Raw genomic sequence first — 20,100 nt, 5'->3', positions numbered from 1 at the left:
GGCTTGCCAGCAGTCCCAGCCCAAAGTCAGCTTCTTTTACATAACCAGAGCGAGCATGGTTGTGTTGGTGTCTCATGCTAACACAAATAACACAAATCCCGTGGAAACAAATGCTCCATCCTTGCTGTTGGGAGGAGGAGAAGTCTTTAGGGAGGCTTGACTGTCTCAACCTACCACATACAGAGGTGGTGGTGGTGGTTTTGTGCTTTAGTAGCAGGTTTGTTTTACACCCTTTGTAGCAGAAGGGAAAGGGAAGAGGCTTATGTGGAGAAACTGTTAAACTTTATGTGAACCAGCTTCCTTGGAGCCAATCCTTCTGCTTCTGGGCTAGAGAAAACTGTACAAATCTGTAGGAATGAATTACCTGCTGCTTCTTTGCGGCTTCTTTGGCTTTCTCACCCTCCTTGTTCCCTCCTGGTCTTTGAGAGCTGTTTTAAATTGATCCATTTCAGTAGGGAGCTCTTTGTTTGCAGAGCATCTAAATTGTACCAGTTTGCTTCTGGCTATTTATACTGGTGGAAGTGTGGTTCTGTTTCCAGATTAATGCAAAGCACTGCTTTTAATATAGATGTTTAGTCACTTAGAGCAGTGATGTTTTCCATCTCCAGCTGGGCCAGCCACTCTTCCCACAGGTTTGCATGAATTTGGTTGGGTACCCCCCACTAGATGCATGTCCCAGTTTCCCCAGCACCTGAAAACTTGTGTACTGCTGAAAATCAGCCCCTCAGGTGTTGTTTCAGAGCTACAGGACTTTTCTGTTGACTTCAGTAGGATTTATTTCGAACCCTTCAAAGCGCCAGGGCAGCAAAAACAGGCAGAGCCAAACCAGCAGGATTTATAAATGCAGTTGTCTACATCACTCATGTACAGTGAAGAGAAAATGCAATTTATTTTTAACACCTTTTTAATTCTAAAGTATTTGTATATTGAAAAGATGAAATGACAGTTGACTTGACTTTGGCTCCATCTCACAGCGCTGCCCTGATTCTTCTTGTCCTAAGGAGCTGACAGTCCATGCTGATTTTTTCATACTGTGAACTTGTGCACAACTTAGCAAAATAAGGATCTCAACCTAATAGTCTCTCTGAAAGGTGATTTAACCACAGGGAGGACTGTTAGCCTGGTAATATTTTGTTCTTCAAATTACAAAGAAAATGTTTATGTAAATCAGCCTTTTTTGTTTATTATTATTTTAGTATTAGTGGTAAGCCTAAACTGAATGTGCCTGACACATGGGGTGTTATATCCTACATGTGAAGATTTATTTTTTATCTCCAATCATACCCCCTGTATTTGTCTCTTTTTACCTGGGAGACTTCAGAGCTGTGGAATTGTGTGACCTTGTAGTTAATGACAGCTCTGGAATACAGAGTTGCAGTGCATCTGTCTATATCAGGGGAGAGTAATTAGCAAGTTATTGATAGCCAGATGAAGTTGCAGCTTGAATTCCAGCCAGCAGAATGGCTTTCTAATACAGGGCTTGAGTGGACACAGGGTGGGCACAGGGATTATTGTACCTCTTTTTCTCCAGCAAAGCATCTCCAGTTGTGCTTTAGCTTAGAAACTATGGACAGCAGCAAGGTTGTGCTTCTGTAATACTGCTTGCTCTTACTTTGTCCAGTTGTTTCTTAATAAAACTGGGTATCAGAAGCTTTAACCAAGTGCCTTCCTGAGCTTTTCCAGAGTTTGGTGGGGGTTGTGTTCCAGAATTACTTTGCTGACAGGTGAATCCAGCCATTCATTACTTGTTTTCTGCTTTCTCCTGTGAAGTGTGATTTGTTTCCCTATCTAATGTGTCTTTCTTCTCAATCTTCTAATTTAATTTGCAGTGTTTGAAGACACTTGGAAAACCCATCATGAAGGCTGAGAAAGAGAAAGTTGCCAAGAGCTTGGAGCTGTTGAACTTTCTCCTTAAAACTGTGACAGGGCAGGTGAGTGTTGACCCAGTATGTGACAAATGGCTGTTTTCTGAGTATCTTTGAAATGTCACACTTGGATTTTGCCATGTGATTGCTACATTCCACCTCATTTCCTACCAAAAGTACCTCTAGAGGGAATGCCTGGGTGGATCTGAGGGCAGAAGAGCCTTCCTGTGTGAAGGAGTGATCCATAGTCTTTATGAGCTGATCTCCAGAGGAGAATCTGTGCGGTGTTCAGCAAACACTTGCGGCATCTGCTTTCTTAGCAGCAGAAATACAACCTGGGGTACAGTGAGGGTGGGTTTTACCCCAGGTGATTGCTCTTTCCTTTCCACTGAACTCCAGAAATCATAATAGCTTTAAGAGCAGAAGTAAAGCTTTGTTCTGGGGCTTCACTTGGTAATTCCTGCCTTCCCTAAGAATGGCCTGTGCCCTGCTGCTGTGAGTGCCCCTCCTGAGTTCACTCTGCAGATTGCCTCTACTTGCCTCTTGCAGAAGCTGAATGTGAAGCTGACAGAGGTGGAGAAAGTGCTGCTCACTCTGAACCAGCTGGAAGACATTGGGAATTCACCACGGCTCGACTCTCTCTACTGGAACGTCATGCGCTGGCTGAATTACACGTATGTGCTCTTGGCACCCTGGCACTTTGCCTTGTCTGGGGGCCTGCCTGTCCTGCTTGTGTGCAGTGGTGTGGGGAGGTGGGAAGGGAAAGGAAGTCAAGGCAAATTCAGGGTGGAGTTTAATGCAGCTCCTTGGTTGGTGGGGTTGAGACACTCATTAATTAATGCTTTGGAATAATACCGGGCTCACTGTTCTGTGTGCTTACATCTTGGGATTTGTCCTTGATGGGAAAGGGCTGTAACACATGACTGCCATGTCTGATGCCTCATCATTTGTTGCCAGAAAACCAGGAAAGCCAGAGCCACAGGTAGGCATTATCCCAGCTCCATGGGGTAAGACTCATCCTCACAGCACTCATCCTCAGCCTGTGCTTCCTGCATCTTTCTGGTGCTTCTGCCTGTTCGTGGACTGCCTGTCACATGGATCACACTGTTCCCTGGCTGTAAATTAAGTTGCTCTTGATTTTTGGCATTCTCCCTGCAGGAAGCCCAAGAAAGAGAAGACAGCCAGTAAGCCCACACAGGGAGCAGAGCTGCTGAAGCGGAAGAAAAAAGGTTTCCTGCCAGAGACCAAGAAACGCAAGAATCGCAAGAAAGGCATCCAGGAGAACGGGGTGGCAGCAGGGGAAGATGGAGAACCAGCAGCCCCAGAGGAGCAGCCCCTGGGAACAGAAACCCCCAAGCACAGGAAAGGTCTCGTGCCTGGTGGCAGCAAAAAGCACCCAAACAGGGGGGGCAGGGAGAACGGAGTGGCAAAGGCAGGCGGTGGGGACCTCCCTGCTGGTGATGAAGGAGATGCTGTGGCTGACAAGAAGAAGAAGAAAAGAAAGAGGAAAAACAGAAAAAGAAAAGGTGCTGCAGACAATGAGGCTGAGCAGGTTCCAGCTGCAAAGAAGACCAAGGGGAATGTTGTCCAGGAGACCCAGCAGAAACGAGACAAAGGCAAGAAGAAACAAAAAGAGAAACACGCTCCAGTGCTGCAGGATTAAACTCCATGGACTCAGCCAGGCCTCAGCATGGCTCAGGAGACTGTTGAAATATTTTTAATATCTATAGTTTTTATGCTCCCTATGACTTTTTAATAAATTCCATCATGCTGAGCTCTAAAGCTCTGGGTCTGGCCTGTGTGGAGGGCTCAGCTTAGAGCACAGAGAGCTTCAGCAGGTGACAAACCCTCCAGGCTCTGGGAGATGCCCACTCTCTCTTCTCTGGCAGTGCCAGAGAATCCTGTCTCTGTGATTTTCCAAGGCAGAAGCAAGAATCTGGTTTGGATTCCTTGGGTAGTTGGGGTGGCTGTGCTGGCACTGCTGAGTTAGTGGTCAAGCCCGTGTGGGAGATTCAGAAGTGACTCCTAAAGGCTCATCCCTGTCCTGCCCAGGCCCAGCAGTGCTCACAGCTTTTCCAGTGTGGGGATGCAGCCTCCAAAATGCCTGGGGTTAAATGGGCTTGCACAGGCAAACCCTGGGGTCAGCTGTTTCCAGTTTGACCACTCTGGTATTGTCTGTAACTACCATGATCTGGTTCTTCTTGCTGCAGGAGGGGTCACGGCCCCTGTGGTAGTGCAGGGACATCAATAAATCAGTGAAACAATTGAAATGGTTGATTGATTGGCCACTCTGCCAGGCCAGCAGCTTGTGTGCAGCCATGCAAGGCACCTGGAACAGCAGGCCTGCAGCAAACTGGGAAGGTGACTGCCTGGAATTGCATCTGCTTATTTATCCTCAGGCTCCTCAATGCTGGAATGCCATCATCCCTCTGGAGAGTGCCAGGATCAAGTTCTCCCATGCACTGGGTACCTGGTTCTTGTTGAGAGCTGAGGCTCCAAGTGTCTGAAATGCTCCTCACGCTGTAGTTGCCACTAAAACCTCCCCTACTCCTCCTCACCTGCAGGGCACCCCTTTCCTGGATGCCAGAACATGGGTCTTGGTGCCTGGCCCTGACTCCTCCAGCATCTGAGGGAGCAGTGCTGGATTAATGCTTGGACCTGATGATCTTGAAGGTCTTTTCCAACCTTTGTGATTCTCTGAAGGCTTCATTGCTCTCCTCCCTGCTGCAGAGGAGTTTGGTGCTGGCTCCTGGCAGAGGGAAGGGCTGGGAGCAGGGCTGTGCCTGTTGTGACTTCAGCTCTCATCCTGCAGGTGGGTCTGTACCACCAGGCAGAGCTAAGGGCACTGGAAATGTCATACTGCTTTTGGAGGGGGTGAGAGAAGAGCTGCAAAGGGCTGTGTTTGCCCGTGGCTATTTTATCTGCCTCTGCAATGATTCTCTGCTCAAATGGCACAGAGCTCCTGGGAGACAGCAGCTGTCAGCAGCACAGACACATCCCACTGCAGCCCCACAGCTTCCACTTTCCCTGTCCCAGCACTGATCCCACAGGCTGAGCTGCACGTCCAAGGTGTGTGCTGGCTGCTGAGAGCAGCAGGTGATGGCCAGAGTTCCTGTGCCCACAGTTCAGCAGAGAATCCTTCCTGTGCCTGCATTCACTTGCTGGCTCCAGGGCTGAGGGGCACTGTGGCGTTGCCCTGGAGCCGATGATGCCCTCGTGCATCCCAGAGGAGGAGCTGGCAGACTCAGGACTCTCCAAGTCACTGGCACAGACTTGGCAGGAGGTGAAGGGCAGCTCTCCTTGTGCCCACCCTTGATGACTGTTGGATTCCAACCCCTGAAGGGTTTGCAGAGGTACCTGGACAGGATGAGGACATTGCAGATCAGACCTTCAGGAGGTGGTTGGTTCCTGCTCTCTGTGGTGCTCCATGAGCAATTCACCCTGCTGGCCCATTTCTCCCGAAGCACTTCCCCATCTGGAGGTGGCTGTAGGCTGCTGACTGGAATAGCTGCTGTTGCAGCCTGAAGAAGATCTGCAAATCTCTATTCCCAGGCAGAAGGTATTGGCAATTATTGCCAATCCTGTCTCCAGGGGAAAAAGGCACCTCTGCTCCAAATGGGCCTGCTGCCACTGGGGATGCTGCCCTGCCTCTGCCATTTACTGCTGAAAGCTGCTTCATTGCCTCGTTAAAACCTCAATCCCAGCTAAGCCCCTCCAGCTGTCCCGAGTGGTGACTTTTCATGTATTATGCAAATGCAGCACACAGAGGCCAGCAGGTCACGGCTGTCCTGGTTTAATGATCCGTGGGGACTCTGAAGGGGACAAGGGACTTCAGATCTGAAGTGGCTCAGTGATGATTTGTTCCTTTCTGGGCCTGTAAGTAGGACATCCTGGGGTTTTGTGCCTCTGCTGTTGGAACACAGCAGGCAGCTGTGGTGGGTGGGGAGCAGGAGTGAGCTGCATGAGGGATCCCTCCAGGCAGTTTGGGGAGGGGATCTTCACCCGCCTGCCGAGAGCGCAGCTGTGGCACCCAGAGCCCGGCTGAGCTGCTCTGGGACACCTGCCAGGGTCACTGCAGTGAAGGCTTCGTGTGGATCAGCTTCTCACTCCTTTTGGGAAGGGCAAAGCACGAGGCCAAAGCTGTGCCAGCTGCTGTTTCTGACAAGAGCCTTGATGCCCATGGTGGGACCACTTGGGAATTAATTTCTTGGCTTCCTGTCCATCTTCCTGAGCACCTGACCCATGACTCCCACACTACCCATTTTCATCAGTCCATCAGCCAGGTCCTTTAGTTGTGCTGTGAGGGGCCTGAATGGGGCTGGAGCCCAGATTGACTCCTTTCCCTCAGCTCTGATCCTGGCTGGATCCAGCTCAGAGGGAAAAGGAGGCTGTAATCCACCACCTTCCCTGCCCCTGGTGTTATTTCTCAATAAACTCCAGGCAGGCTGATGTCCAGGTAAGTTCTTGGCTGCTGGAGCTTGGAGCATCCTTATCCCAGGGACCAGGAGTGCACAGCCAGGAGGTGACACAAGAAAAGGAGCCAGGAGGAACCTTTTAAATACTTTTATTTCTTAATTTACATAAAGGTATATATTTGGCTTATCTTTTTTTTATACTCTGAGATTCACAATCAATTGCTCTTAAAAAATAAAATAGTCATTTGCTTCTGAAAGAAATCAGAAAACTATTTTATACTCCTCCCTTGTATAACAAGAAAATATACTAATACTCCCGTACATCACGTGGTAAAAGTGATTGTAAGTGCTGGTTTACCAGACAATAAAGCAAATGGAGAAGAAAAGAAGCATTTGGGGTGGAGCTTGGAAGAACTCTGCTTCCCAGAGCACAGCCAGACATTTATGGGGTTTTGTCACCCTGACTGTAGGGGGAGAGGCTCCTGAGGCCACCCAGGCCCGCTCTGGGAGCGGTGGCAGCAGGAGCCCCTTGGGTTGGCAGCTTGATGCCTTTGGGGTCATTCTCTTGCCTCTTGGGGCAGGTCCCATTGCCTCAGTTTCCCACACTGTGTACAAACCACCTCACTGCCAGTGCAGGGTCAGCTGGGGGGAGTTAATGCTTTAACAAATCCCCTTTATGGAGTGGAAGAAAACCCTGGTAATTAACTGAGGGGCAGCTGGAGCCTCCCTGGTGCCTCTGGACACTTGCACAGACCTTGGTGAATGCAGCAAGGATCTGGAAGAAGCCTGAGCCTGTCTCTCTTGGCCTGGAACATGTGGGAGCAGAGATTCAGGGATCCCTTGGTGAAGGCAGGACTCATTTCCTACTCCCTGGTTTGCTCCCTTCCCTCTGCCCTTGTTTGAACAGAATCCACAGCATTTCCTTCATGTGCACAAAGGATAAAACCAGCACTGAGCTCTGACAGGGACTGGAGCCTGTCACAAACAGGGACTGCCAGTGACATTACAGAACAGTTCCCTTTTCATTGTTGACTCCTGAGAATTAAGTTTAAGGAGAATTCCTAATCTCTGAACCTTGCAGAAATGTTCCATTTTGCTGACAGCAAATGCTACAACAGAGAGCCTATCAGAAAAGCAATTTGGGAAATGTGGTTAATCTTCTTTGGTCTCTGAGATGAAATGACTGATTGTTGGGTTGCTTTTTGTTTCTTTTTAAACAGCTTAAAAAGGAATTTCTTAATGGGAATCAGAAATTCATGTGCCTTTAAAGCCAAGTGTTTGGCTCCCAGACTACAGTGGCTGTGTTTCCCCTCCAAGTGTAAATAGTGGCACGAGGTAGGAAGTGAAGCATTGTTGGGATTTGCTTTGCTTTGTTATTTCTAGCACCTGCTTGCTCAGGCATTAGAGGAACACTTCTGGCTCTGGGTCTTTAGCCAAGTCTTAGAGCTATTGTTAAGGAATTTCAGGTGACAGAACCCTTGCAGAGGAGTCCTGTGAGGTCTGGGAAGGAGGAAAGGTTTATGGGATTAGAGGAACCCCAGCCTGGCTATGGGGTGAGCACTTGGAATTTGAGCCATCTCTGCTGCAATGCTGTCCTGTAGGTCCCAGCACATCCTGGCAGGGAATGGGAGATAAACCCAGATTTACTAACAGGAGCTTCCTGTGCCTGAGTAATCTTATGGCACAACCAGGACAGCAGCTCCCAGCCTTAACTCACATCTCGTCCTGGTCTCACATTTCCTGAGCTGATTTAGCCCTCCCTGGACCCCAAGTGCAGTCACTTGTGAGCCATGAGCACAAGAATGAGGTGCTTTCACCTGCTCGAGTTGTGCTGAACTGGAGGGGGGATCTGAACTGTGAGAGAGGGCTCAGAAGAGAGGGAATGGTGAGGCAGTGCCCTTCATGTGGGAGCCTGGCCCTCCTCGGGCCCTGTGCTCCCCTTCCTCCCCCATCCAGCTGACACAGCGTGAATTTGGCTTGTGGAGGCCAAGTACAGGAAACCAGACTCCAGTGGAATGGCACCATGAAATGCTTCTGCATTTGAGTCCAACCCAGTCGAGGCACTGGCCTTGTCTGAAAGCTCTCAAGTGCACCTAAAGGTACAAGTGACACCCCAGTGACAGTGCTCTGGGACAGCTCAGGCTCGGCTGTGCAGGAGCCCAAGCAGAGTTTCAGCCCCCTGCTTTGGAACACTGACAGGGAGAATTAGCATTGACATCCCAGTGATATGGTATCATGTAAACAAAGCACGAGGTCACTGGCACAGCAGTATTGCACTCCCAGGCCCAAGGTACAGCCATCCAGCCAGGTGGATTTTGGTATTTTAAAAGCCTGTGAACCTCCTAGGAAGGTTCAATTTAGCATATGGAAAACTCTAGAGCCCGTAGGGATTTCTGTCCAACGTTCTTCTGGGCATTTCTGTGGCAACCAGCAGCACACCCAGTGCAGTGAAACTCTCTCCTCTGTCCCATTGCTCAGTCTCAGTGACAAGTCACCCACTGGAAGTTTTCCTGTGGTGCCCCTGCAGGCCCTGGCACCAGGGCACTGAGAGGAGGAGAGCTGTGGACGTTATTGTCTGCTATGGTTGCACAGGCAGCTCCAGATTTCAAATGTTTAAATAAAAACTGTTCATCTAAGTGTATATATATATATATATATATATATCTCATCTAATGTCTTCAGCAGAGATAAAACATCTTATAACATATTTAAATAAAAAATAATAATCTGAATCAAGCCTTCAGTGTCAAAGAAAAGGTGATGTACAGAACAGGTCCTCAACTAGTGCAGTCTGTGGGAGTGGGAGTGCTGGCAGAGCAGCAGCATTCCATAGGACACCAGCTGCCCTACAAACAATGTGGACTTCATTGGCTACAACTAAAACCATGTACACAATCTACAGTTGCTCACTTGGGCAGCATTTTCTGGGTCCAGGGGACAGTTGGTTTCCAGGCTCAGGGGACCCTGTGAGTGTCCTCACGTTCCAGAAGTTGCCTGTTCCTGGCTGCCCTGCTCATCTCCGGGTGCCTGACCCCGCAGGCAGGAGCTGTGGGATGGATGTGGTGCTGGAGAACCCCTCTGGGATGTGGAGCTGAAGGATCCACTGATACCCAGTCCAGAAGGGCTTCGAGACTGAGATTGGCACGCTGGGAGCAGGAGTGTCCTCGCCTTCACTGGCAGCTGCAAACAGGGAAGAGAAGGCAGTTACTGGGGAGGTTCCAGGTATGGATTGGTGATGGTGCTCCCTGGGCAAAGCCTGCCCATGGTGGAGGCAGCACTTGGGGCTGTGCTGAAGCCATTTGGGATGGAAACAAAAGCACTGTGATCCAGGCCCTGTCTGCTCCAGGAGGTGATGGCAGGTGTAGCTCCCCTGTAGGACTTGGGGCAGGTGTGTAGGCACAACTGCTCCTGCTGTGGGCTGAAGCAGCTCAGCACACTACAGGCTCCATCTCTGACCCCCTCAGTTTACTAAAGAGGGGCAGCCTTGTGCCTTAACTTGTCATTTTAGAAAGGGCTGTCCTGGAGAGCCCAGCTCAGCTGTCAGCCCAGCACAGCCCAGCTCAATGTGCTGCTGACAAGGCACTGCTGCTGGTCCATGCTGGCTTTAAGGAGTGTGTCAGCACCTCTCCTCACTGCTGAGGTACCACTGTGGTGGCCTCTGTTAGCAGCCAGCTGCTTTCCTAGATAATGGAGCAAGGATAACCAGTTCCCACTGCAGGATTTCCTGTCAGAGGGTCTGTGCTCCATGTTATGCAGGAAATTGTCCCAACCTTAAAAATTAGTGGCTGCTGCATTACAGAAAAATTTCCCTATGATGGTGCCCTGGTTTCTTTCAACCTGTATAAAACTGGACCAAAAAAGAGCAAGTGCAGTGAAAAACCCTGGTGTGCCCAGGACACAGGTAAGTCACTGGTTTGTCAGGCAAGGTTCAGCAACAGCACCAAGTATTTCCTCCCAGATTTGTTGATGGCTCTTTCTAAAAAAACCCCTCCAACTTTATCTAAAAGTTACTGTTTAATAATACTGTGTGAATACACATCCAGCCCAGAGCCTGCAAACTCCAGGCAGCCCCTATGCCCAAATCCACTCTCCTCTGTGGAAATAACACATCTGCTGTGCTAGAGATTGTATTAAATCTTTTCCCTCAAAAGGCCATTCTGAAGTGTCTTATTGAGTTCTGATTTTCTGATTAGTCTTTCAATGCATTTTAATTTATGGGAAAGAAATCTCCTCTTCAAAAACTTGCTTTAATTAATTTTGGCTCCAGTAAAATGCTGAGAATGTTTATCACTTGTGGCAGCTCCAAGCAGCAGCGCTGTGGCTGTGGGGGAGTGATAAGGGCAGCATGAACACAAGGGACAGGGTGGGCAGCAGGAAGGGGATGCCCTGGATCGAGGCTTGCAGAGGGGACAGTCCAGCTACAACAGGCAGGGTCAGGAAACATTTTCTGCAGAAAATTTGGACTATGCCAGAAATGGTGGTTTGGTAGCAGCCCATGTTTTACCCAGAGCAGGGCAGCAGGAGGTTCTGTGAACACCAAAACGTTTTAAGTTCTGGCCTGGGACAGTCACACTGCTGGTGGTCAAGGGGACACAGGTAACACAGGCTTTTCTGCTCAGAGAAGTGAGCACCAGCTTCTGGAAGCAACTCAATACCACAAAGGACACTTGAGTTGACCCCTGGTTTCCCTGTTCTTGGTTTGAGGGCAGCAAAGGTGCAAACCAGAGCTGGCTAAGGAAACTTCTCTGCAATTCAAAAGGAAAGAAATGGGCTGGTTTGGAGCAGAGCTGTAGCTCAAAACCTACTGCTGGTTTGGGTCACTCACCGTCTCAGACTTTGACAGAGGCTGGTGGCATCACAAGCTGATTCACCCTGGTGAAGAGAAAACAAGAGTGTTGTGTGAGAGCTGCAATTAGCAAAGAAATGGATTCCTAAAAGCACACAAGCTTGGTAAATCCAGGTTTTGGTTACTTAACAGTGCCTGAAGAAGTGAGACATTAATAACTGTCCTGCACAATGGTATAAAGCTGAAACCCTGTCACACAGCGGTGCCTGACAGCAATGCTGACAATGGCTGGAACATGCCAAATAACATTGCTGGCACTAATTGACAAGGATTTGGGAAGGTCCCAAAGGCATCCAGATAGCTGCTATTTCCCTAAGCCAGTACAAGATTGTACAGTGGCTGTTGGTGTCCTTCAGCCTGACAGCACAAATGTAAACAGTCATCACTGATAAAAAATAAATTAAGAAAAAGTGAGTTGTCTTGCTGTTTGCACCTCCTGAAGACCTGCTGTTGTTCCAGGCACCTGCTCCTGGGTGATGGGCAACTTCTGGCAGGGACTGCTGTGTCACAGGAGCTGTCCTGCCACTCCTGGGATGAGGGCAGCCAGGGGATAGCTCCTGTCTGCTCTGTGGGACCAGGGACAGCAGCAATAGCCCTACGAGATCCATCCCTTGCACCTGCTGCTTGTCCTTGCAGTACATGCCCTGGAAAATTCACCCTTCCTCAGCAGCAGCTCCTGTCCTTTGACAGTGACACACAGCAGGACCCCGTGTGAACTGCCAGAGGTGCCATCCTCGGACCCCGAGACCTTTGGAACTTGTTTTCCAGCTCAGCTCTCGCTGACCTCAGTGCAAACACCTGGATTCACCCAGCACTGGGAACCTCGCACAGCCACAGACCTGCTGCCTTCACCCCGGGCTGTACTGCGGCAGCAGCAGCAGAAATAAATCCGAGTCACAAAGGGGGAGTCTCTGCCTACTGTGCCGGAATTGGGGTTTAGGAGTTTTCTTTTTGGTTCTTTCTCTAAAATAGTTTTCTCCTGTATGTGTTGCTACGAGACAATAACGACCGGGCACTTAGGAGAGACAAAAGCGGCCACAGCTCAGGGGAGGGCCCAGCTGGCTGCTCTTTATACCTGGGGTTTCTCTGGGAAGGGCAGAAATACCCTTATAAAATACCTGAATTATAAAATAGCAGAAATACCTGGGCTGGGGGGGAAAAAATGGGGATGAGGGCAGCTGCCGGCTCTGGTTCTCTCGGCATTCGCAGGGGGACAGGCTGCGCTCGCTGCGGGCAGAGTTCCCCACACGGCGGCTTCTGGCTCCGGCCTCAGCCGTGAGAGCAGCTCCGCTGGGACCTGAGCAACACCCGCCTCACTAAAAAAGGGACTTTCACCATCTGCCGGGGTGCCTGGGGGGAAACCCCGGGATCCCCGAGCCCCTTTCCCCTCGCAGGGAGCCTCTCCCGGCCCTGCTCGGAGCCGGGCCGCTGCCGCCCAGCCCCGCCGCGCCTCTGCTACCGCTGCGGCTTTTCGCTCCGCTGGAGCCCGCAAGCCCTGCCTGCCGAGCCCGGCGGTGTCCGCTCGTTCCTGCCGCTGCTCCCGAGGCTCCCGCCGGGGCACCGGGCCCGGCCGGCCCCGGGTTGGTGAGGGCAGCGCCCGCCCCGTCCCGCCCCGAGCTCGCGGCACAGCGGGGAACCCGCGGCGCCCCTGCCGGCCGCGCCCGGGACTGCAGCGGGAATTGGTCCAGCTCAGCACGCAGCTCTTCATTCCACACCAACCCCACACATCTCCAAGGTACACAGACGCCTCTGCATTCTCTGCCTTTCCAGGCTATAAACTGAAATATTTCTGATGGAAGAGATGACCCAAGTTTCTTTGTACAAGTCCTATTGTTGGTAACTCCACTGCACTGGAAATCACATTATAGTGAACATTGGAATCGTGCAGAATACATCAGAGAAAATTACCTGGGAATGCTACAGCCAACCTCAAAGTAGGACACAAGCTATGGAATGTCACAAAACTATCCCAGAACACTTAAACTCCAGAGGTTTGAGTGAACCATGACGTTTCAAAGTCCTATGCCTTGCCACGTCATTCCACCTTCTTAGAGGATACAGAATCTATACAGCAAAAGTTCATTTTGCCATGACTTTAGAACCCACCTGCATTGCTGACACAACCAGAAACAGACACACCTTTCCTGCTTCTTCCTTTCCCTCCTATCCTATACCTGTATGGGGATAAAATGTACCACCCTTTTATTTTAACACATTTCTCTCAAGTTCTGCTTTATCTCTGTTTCACAGATGGGAACAGAGGCCTGGAGGGCTAATCCTGAAATGCTTTTTGAAGATTTGATGGGAAATTAGACTACACATGACTTGTGAACCTGCTGGGGAGATAAATGACTTTCAGGGATCACACAGGAAGCTGGTGGGCAGGAGAGAGAACTGAAAGAGTCCCCAAATTTGGGACAGTGCCTCCTCAGCCCCTCTGAAGCCTCGTGCTGCAGACAGTGGTCACTGCCACAACCAGTGGCACTGGGGCTCAGCTTATACAAATAAATTGTTTATTTTTTTAAAGCAAACCTAAAAAAATACATTTCAAACTCTCTTATGTGACAAAATGTAATACATGGGCTTAAAATAACAAGGCTCAAGAGCATCTGAATCCCTCATTAAGTACCACTTGCCTTTCTGATAACAATAATCCCACACTGAATGGATCACTGAACATTGGCTCCTGTTTTCTCTGCAGTGTTTTTTTAAGATTGTGAATGTTTTCATTCCTTGAAGAGAGTAGGGTGGGAACCTGTCTGTTATTTCTGGAGGAGGAGGAGGAAACTCACTCAAATTGCCTTTTAATAACAAAAGCTGTACAACTTTTTTGGTTTTTTTAATGGACTCCTCTAGCAGCTAAAAATGTGGCTGATTCTTTCTAACTCCATCACTTCCTCTCCTGTCAAACCTAAATATTTCTCCTAGATCCTATCAAGTCATTTCCATGTACTGTGACAGCATCTATAATTCTGAAGTATTTATAAGACTGTCTGTTTAATATTAAACTACATGCTCTAGAGCTGTTAAATATTTATGCTATGTAAAATGGATCTAATTTCACTGCACCTCGGCCGGTTAGAGACCTGCACGAGGACAAGACAGCCAATTTAAGATAACAGATGACTGGCCAGGATCTTTTACAGGTCAGCTATGCTCTATTTCAGGAGCTAGGCAGGATTATTCTCCAAATGCTCTGTCCCTTCCAGCCTTGCTGGTCCCCAAGGCAGCAGCTAATGGAGATTACAGGTTGTAGTGCAGCCAGCACTGCTGGGCAGTGCCAGGGATTTGAAACAATTCCTGCTGCCTACATCCAGTGCAAGAACCTTCTGCTCCACCCTGGGCCAGCAAGGGGAGAAGCCAGATCCCCCTTCTTACTGCAGCTGTGAGGAGCACTGGTGTCCCACTGCAGTTTTTCATCAACACTGCAGCAGGTAACTGGGTTAGCCATTGCTGCCTTGCAGTAACTGAGCATAACTCCCATTTTCACTTGGAAGGGGATGGCTCTGGTTTCCTGCTCCACAGCACTTCTGGCATGCTGAACAAGCTGCCACAGCCTCCCTAAAAGAGGCTGCAGAACATCAGCCCTCACTACAACCTGTTACCTTCAGTAAGAACAGTGGAATCGAGGATTGCTCCCAGGGAGCAGCTCCTGCTCTGACTGACCTCAAGCTGTTTTGATGGTGAAGTCAGTAATTCTGGGACAAGACGTGGCTGACAACATGAATTCCTGCAGAACTTCAGACTCCAAGGAGGCTGCAGCTGGAAACAGTGACTGAAAGGGAAGGAGAGCAACAGTGATACATCAGCCTAGAGAGCTGCCAGTGAGTGGCACAAGGCTAGGATAGCACAGTTAAAAATAGCCAAGCACTGAGCTTCCTGATGCATCTGACAGGTTATCCAGCCTGCAGGAATGGGCTGTTGATGGAGCTGAGGTCAGTTTGCTGAAGGAAAAGAGGACTCTAATAAAATTCAGCCAATAATCTGGCACAGGAGGAGTTTGCTTGGGAGCAGGAATAGTGCTCACTGTGGCTGCTGCCTGCTCACGCTCTCATTGCCAGCCAGGGAGGGGGCCTGGGGCTTTGTGCACCTGCAGCTCTCCATGCTCTGCTCACATCTCCACCCTGCAGCTCTCCATCTCCAGCTCACATCTCCACCCTGCAGCTCTCCATGCCCAGCTCACATCTCCATCCTGCAGCTCTCCATGCCAGGCTCACATCTCCATCCTGCAGCTCTCCATGCTCTGCTCACATCTCCACCCTGCAGCTCTCCATGCCCAGGCTCACATCTCCATCCCGCAGCTCTCCATGCCCAGCTCACATCTCCATCCCGCAGCTCTCCATGCCAGGCTCACATCTCCACCCTGCAGCTCTCCATGCCCAGCTCACATCTCCACCCTGCAGCTCTCCATGCCAGGCTCACATCTCCATCCTGCAGCTCTCCATGCCCAGCTCACATCTCCATCCTGCAGCTCTCCATTCCCAGCTCACATCTCCACCCTGCAGCTCTCCATGCCAGGCTCACATCTCCATCCTGCAGCTCTCCATGCTCTGCTCACATCTCCACCCTGCAGCTCTCCATGCCCAGCTCACATCTCCACCCTGCAGCTCTCCATGCCCAGCTCACATCTCCATCCTGCAGCTCTCCATGCCCAGCTAACATCTCCATCCTGCAGCTCTCCATGCCCAGCTCACATCTCCATCCTGCAGCTCTCCATGCCCAGCTCACACAGGAGCTGGCTGTGCACACCCTGTGCCCTGTGCCAGGGCAATCCCTTCCCTCTGGATTGCTCAGTCAGTGTGGAGCTCTCTGCTGGGAACAGGGGCTCCTCCAGCTGCACTGAAGAAATTAATTGGCTCAAATCCCCTTTTCCTCCTGATTGTCAGTGGGTTTAGCAAACAAAATATGATAATCATGTACAGCAAATATATTTTCTCTTCTATTTGGTTCAGACCCTTAAAGCTGCACAGACTGTATTTTCCATCTGTTCATTTAATCCAGGTGCTGATCTGTCTCCAGAGGCAGAAACATGGGTCAGCTTCACTTTTTCCTTTTCCACATATCTCTGCTGAGGAGAAAAGTGGCATAAAGGAAAAATCAATAACTTTTCCTGCTATTTTCCCAGGCAGCTGCATCAGAACAGATGTAAAGATGAGCAGTTAACAGCACCAGTCAGGGTCCCAAGGACCTGGATGGAAATGGACTCCAGGGTCCACCAGCCTTTGGGGGTACTCTGACATGGATCCCTCAAATCTATGAAGATGCAGGTCTCAAAACCTGGTGCCTGAGCCTGTCTCTGTAAGTAAAATTCTGCCAGATATTGATGGGCTCAGTATTGAGGTGGAGGGATTTTTATGTGTGTAAAAACATACACTCCTGTGCACTGAAATAATGGAGAAAAGAGGCAGTGGAGTGCCTCACTTTTGACTGAATGATTGAATGGCAAGGGGGAGAAACCATGACATAAAAAGCAGATAAGAATGAATTACCTGCTCTCCTGGGCTGAACACCCACCTGCTGTGGGAAGTGGGGAAGGAATTCCTTGCTTTGTTTTGCTTTGTTTGAGGTGCAGCTTTTGCTTTTCCTATTAAACTGTCTGTACTCAACCCACAAGTGTTTCAGCTCTCACCCCTCCAATTCTCCCCAGTGCGCTGCTGGGGCAGGGAGTGAGTGGCTGTGGGGTTAAAGCCTGGCTGGGGTTAAAGCCTGGCCCAGGTCAAGGACCCAAGGACAAATAAATTGCTCTAACACACTGTGGGACAGTCCCAGTATCTGCCTTGCAGATTGCTGCACAAGGACAAGTCATTGCTGCTCATAAAAGCCAATACCTTTGCAAAATGCTCTGACATCAGGAAACAGCAGGGCTGAATTTTTCATTATTTCTTCCATTTCCTTGTGTCAGAGATTGTTTCTTGCTTGGAAGGCTGCTGCCTTCTGCTCAGTGCTCCAGTCACCTGCGTGGGATCCCATCAGATTTTGTCTTTGTGCCAGGGCAGCCTTAGCAAAGAATCTGTCTCAGTGAGAATTTAAAATCTCCTCCTGCATGGCAAAGTCCCTCTACACCAGGAATTCTCTTTTGCAATGCCAGTGCCAATTGACATGCTGAGTCCACGATTTCAGTGCCCCTTGTACAGTGTGGGAAATTGCCTTCAATCCTCTTTTACAGCTGGTGAGCATTTCAGGGACAACATCTGACTTCTTGGGGCTCACAGCAGAGAGCCAGTAGCCAAGACAGCAGTGGGACTTGATCTGGAGCTCTTGGAAACGTGAGCTTTGGCTTCCCAATAGCATAAGGCACGTGGAGAAGTTCCATCCTTGCTGTGGGATAGCACCAAGCAGCTGGGAATAGTGTAGGAATGTTGTTTTCCTTTCTCTGTGGCACAGGGGATGACCCTGGGAAGGTCAGTCTGGTGGGGAGTGGGTGGTTTTGGAGAAGCCTTTGGGGGTTCCCAGAGCTGTGCCAGCACTGGCTGTCCCTGCCCTGCCTGGGCTGCAGCTCCTGCTGCCAGCACTTACCTCTGACAGAGTGTTTCAAACACCATGGAAGGACCACAGCTGAGCTCAAACTGCTGAGAACAGCCACACTGACCTCTGCACCTCCCTGCCCGACCTGCAGGACATCCACAGGCTGACTGAAGTGACACAACAAATCAGCAATTGCTCTGTATGAGGCTGTTCTCCATCTGCACGACACCAGCTGCTCCCAACTGCAGCAGCAAACCAGCATTTAAAATTCAAGTCCCAAGTTGTTGCATTCTTGGTTTTGCTAACTGTTTGTGGAGTTACATTGCCAGTAAACAGGTGAGAAAACCAACAGCTCTACAAGGAGGTTTTTCAACCAATAATAGAACTATTTATATTTTCACCACCTTTCCCCTTCATATTCTTAACATGGATTCCACATAAACCATCTAATACTCTAATCTTGTTCCATCTGCAGTCTGTGAGTTCTTATCATGCCTCTCTCAGATACTCAAAACTCACTCCTTGCCTCTCTCCTTCTATCACCACAGATCCTCTGCACCTTAATCCAGGCTTTTTGCTGTAAATTCATGTGGCTTCAAAGGCCAAGGATATCTTATCTGGGCTAAAAAAGCATTGTGAGTTTCTACCACTGTAGGAAATGTTTAATTATTGTTCTTTTGTAAAGTCAAAACAAATGAAGCAATGATATTCCTCCCCATAAGCTGCTGAGTATCAGCAGTGAGCAAGCTGTTCTCAAATATCCCTTTTTGAGAGTTAAAATCCACTTGCAGCTCCTGAAATCCAAACTCTGCCTCAATGCAGCACTGACACATCTCTCTAAAATAAGTGTCCAGCCTCTTAAACCCCTCTGTGATACAGATCCAGATATTTCAGAGAAGGAATGTTCTTTTTGGCAATGCAAACTACCAGGATGGAGCAGACTCAGCATCAATCAGCTGCCACTCTAATTAATACCTGAGAAATTGTTAATGGGAGGGACTCTGTGCTTTGCTGGAAACATCAGGTCACCTGGTGGGTCCTTTCTGTGTCCAACAGCTGCCACAGAAAAATGAGAGAAAGGGAGGGTTGACAACTCTGTGAGTCCTTCCCCTGCCCCACATAATAGAATCTGCAAAGCAAAAATAAGGTCAGACACTTTCAAATTGCTGCAATAGGAGAACTGGGAGATAATTTTATATCCAGTTCTGCAAAAGGCTAAAAATAAGCCTGATATGAGGCAGAAGAAAGAGCCTGAAAATGGATTATTCTCATTTTTCCTGTAATGCAATCTGAAGATGTGCCATGTTTAAGACAGCAGAAGTGTCTGGACTAGGGATGGTTCTTTTTGTGGATTTTGCTATCTCCTCTGTAAAGAGTATTTGTTTTCTAGTGTTTGTACACACCACTTTTAAAATGAGCACTTCTGCTTAGCAAGACCTTCCACATCTGATCAAAGGTGTTAAAAGTAAATTTTTTTTTTTCTTATTAAATGTTTAATTTTCATTTTAGGAGAAAAGAAATACCTGCTTCAGTTGTTTAAATAACCTGATTCTTATTATGCAAACAAAGGGGTGAAGGATTCAGGCTTGCAGTCTCTCAAGTGCTGAGTGGTCACTGGTTAAAGACTTAAATTCTTTTGTTCTGAACAGTTGCATCAGTGCAGCTGTTTATTCCTGCTCTGGCTGCCCCAGGGATCCACACTGCAGTATCCTTGGTGAAAATATCCAGCCTCTTTCATGCAGAGAGGGACTGAGCCATTATAAAACTTGGACCCCCTTCCTAAGCATCCTTCCATACCTCTGGAAAAAAACAGAAAGTGTAATGTTTCCAGGGATAAAGTAAAAAAAAAAAAAGTTAAAACAACAAAATCCTTTGAGGAGTAGAGTATCCCATACCTGCACAGGGTGATTTTTCAGGAAGAACCCAGGTGAATTTGGTTTTCCCTCAGCAGCTGCTGGGAGTGGCCACGGCTGGGGACAGGGCTGCAGGATCACTGCACTCACTGCCCAGGAAAGGATCCTGACACACAATAATTATGGTGATTTATATCCCTGGTACTCAAAGGAAAAGGACTTTTTTGAATCCCTTTTCATGATAAAAAACCCCACATTTTTTCTAATTATTGATGGAGCTTCTAGCAAGTACCAAATGTAGGCTTTTCCTCTGCAGCCCTCCAGGGTGAAGCTTTGTTTGTCCCAGTTCTCCACACTGTGAGTGAGGCAGGGGATGAACACAAGCCACAGACACAACTCTCAGCAGTGCTGAGTTTCACTCCCATTGAGTGGAGAACCTGGACTGCTCCCAGCCTTGGACATGGCTCTTTGGCAGGGCTGTGATGGAACTTGAGGGTAAAAGTGCAATTATCAGATTTCTGATCCATTTCAGAGGGCTCTGCCATGGCAAGACTGTATTGTCTTCCAGAGAGTCTAAAATCCAGCTTGGGTCTCACCAATATTCCTCAAGCAGTTAAGAGAATTACAGTCCAGAGTGCTGATGTTTGGAAATAAAA

At 49.0% G+C, this 20,100-nt stretch overlaps 2 protein-coding genes across 2 annotated transcripts in view; one reads left to right on the top strand and one right to left on the bottom strand.

Annotated features, from left to right (window-relative positions):
* MYBBP1A (MYB binding protein 1a) overlaps window positions 1-3,639 on the top strand; it is a 37,364-nt gene extending 33,725 nt beyond the window's left edge. The window contains exons 25-27 of the mRNA XM_058854353.1: window positions 1,830-1,931; window positions 2,415-2,539; window positions 3,024-3,639. Coding sequence (XP_058710336.1) covers window positions 1,830-1,931; window positions 2,415-2,539; window positions 3,024-3,528 — 732 coding nt within the window. The 3' untranslated portion in view covers window positions 3,529-3,639. The remainder of the gene's footprint in view (window positions 1-1,829; window positions 1,932-2,414; window positions 2,540-3,023) is intronic.
* A 2,777-nt stretch (window positions 3,640-6,416) lies between these two features.
* The window catches only part of LOC131586974 (sphingosine-1-phosphate transporter SPNS2-like), a 118,544-nt gene continuing 104,860 nt past the window's right edge, over window positions 6,417-20,100 (bottom strand). The window contains exons 12-13 of the mRNA XM_058854354.1: window positions 11,106-11,152; window positions 6,417-9,460 (exon numbers count right to left, since the gene is read on the bottom strand). Of these exons, the coding sequence (XP_058710337.1) occupies window positions 11,110-11,152 (43 nt within the window). The 3' untranslated portion in view covers window positions 6,417-9,460; window positions 11,106-11,109. The remainder of the gene's footprint in view (window positions 9,461-11,105; window positions 11,153-20,100) is intronic.

The sequence above is a fragment of the Poecile atricapillus genome, chromosome 21 (assembly GCF_030490865.1).
Source record: "Poecile atricapillus isolate bPoeAtr1 chromosome 21, bPoeAtr1.hap1, whole genome shotgun sequence".
Taxonomy (NCBI): domain Eukaryota; kingdom Metazoa; phylum Chordata; class Aves; order Passeriformes; family Paridae; genus Poecile; species Poecile atricapillus.
The sequence above is the reverse complement of the archived record's forward strand: the minus strand, read 5'-3'. Positions and strand labels throughout refer to the sequence as shown.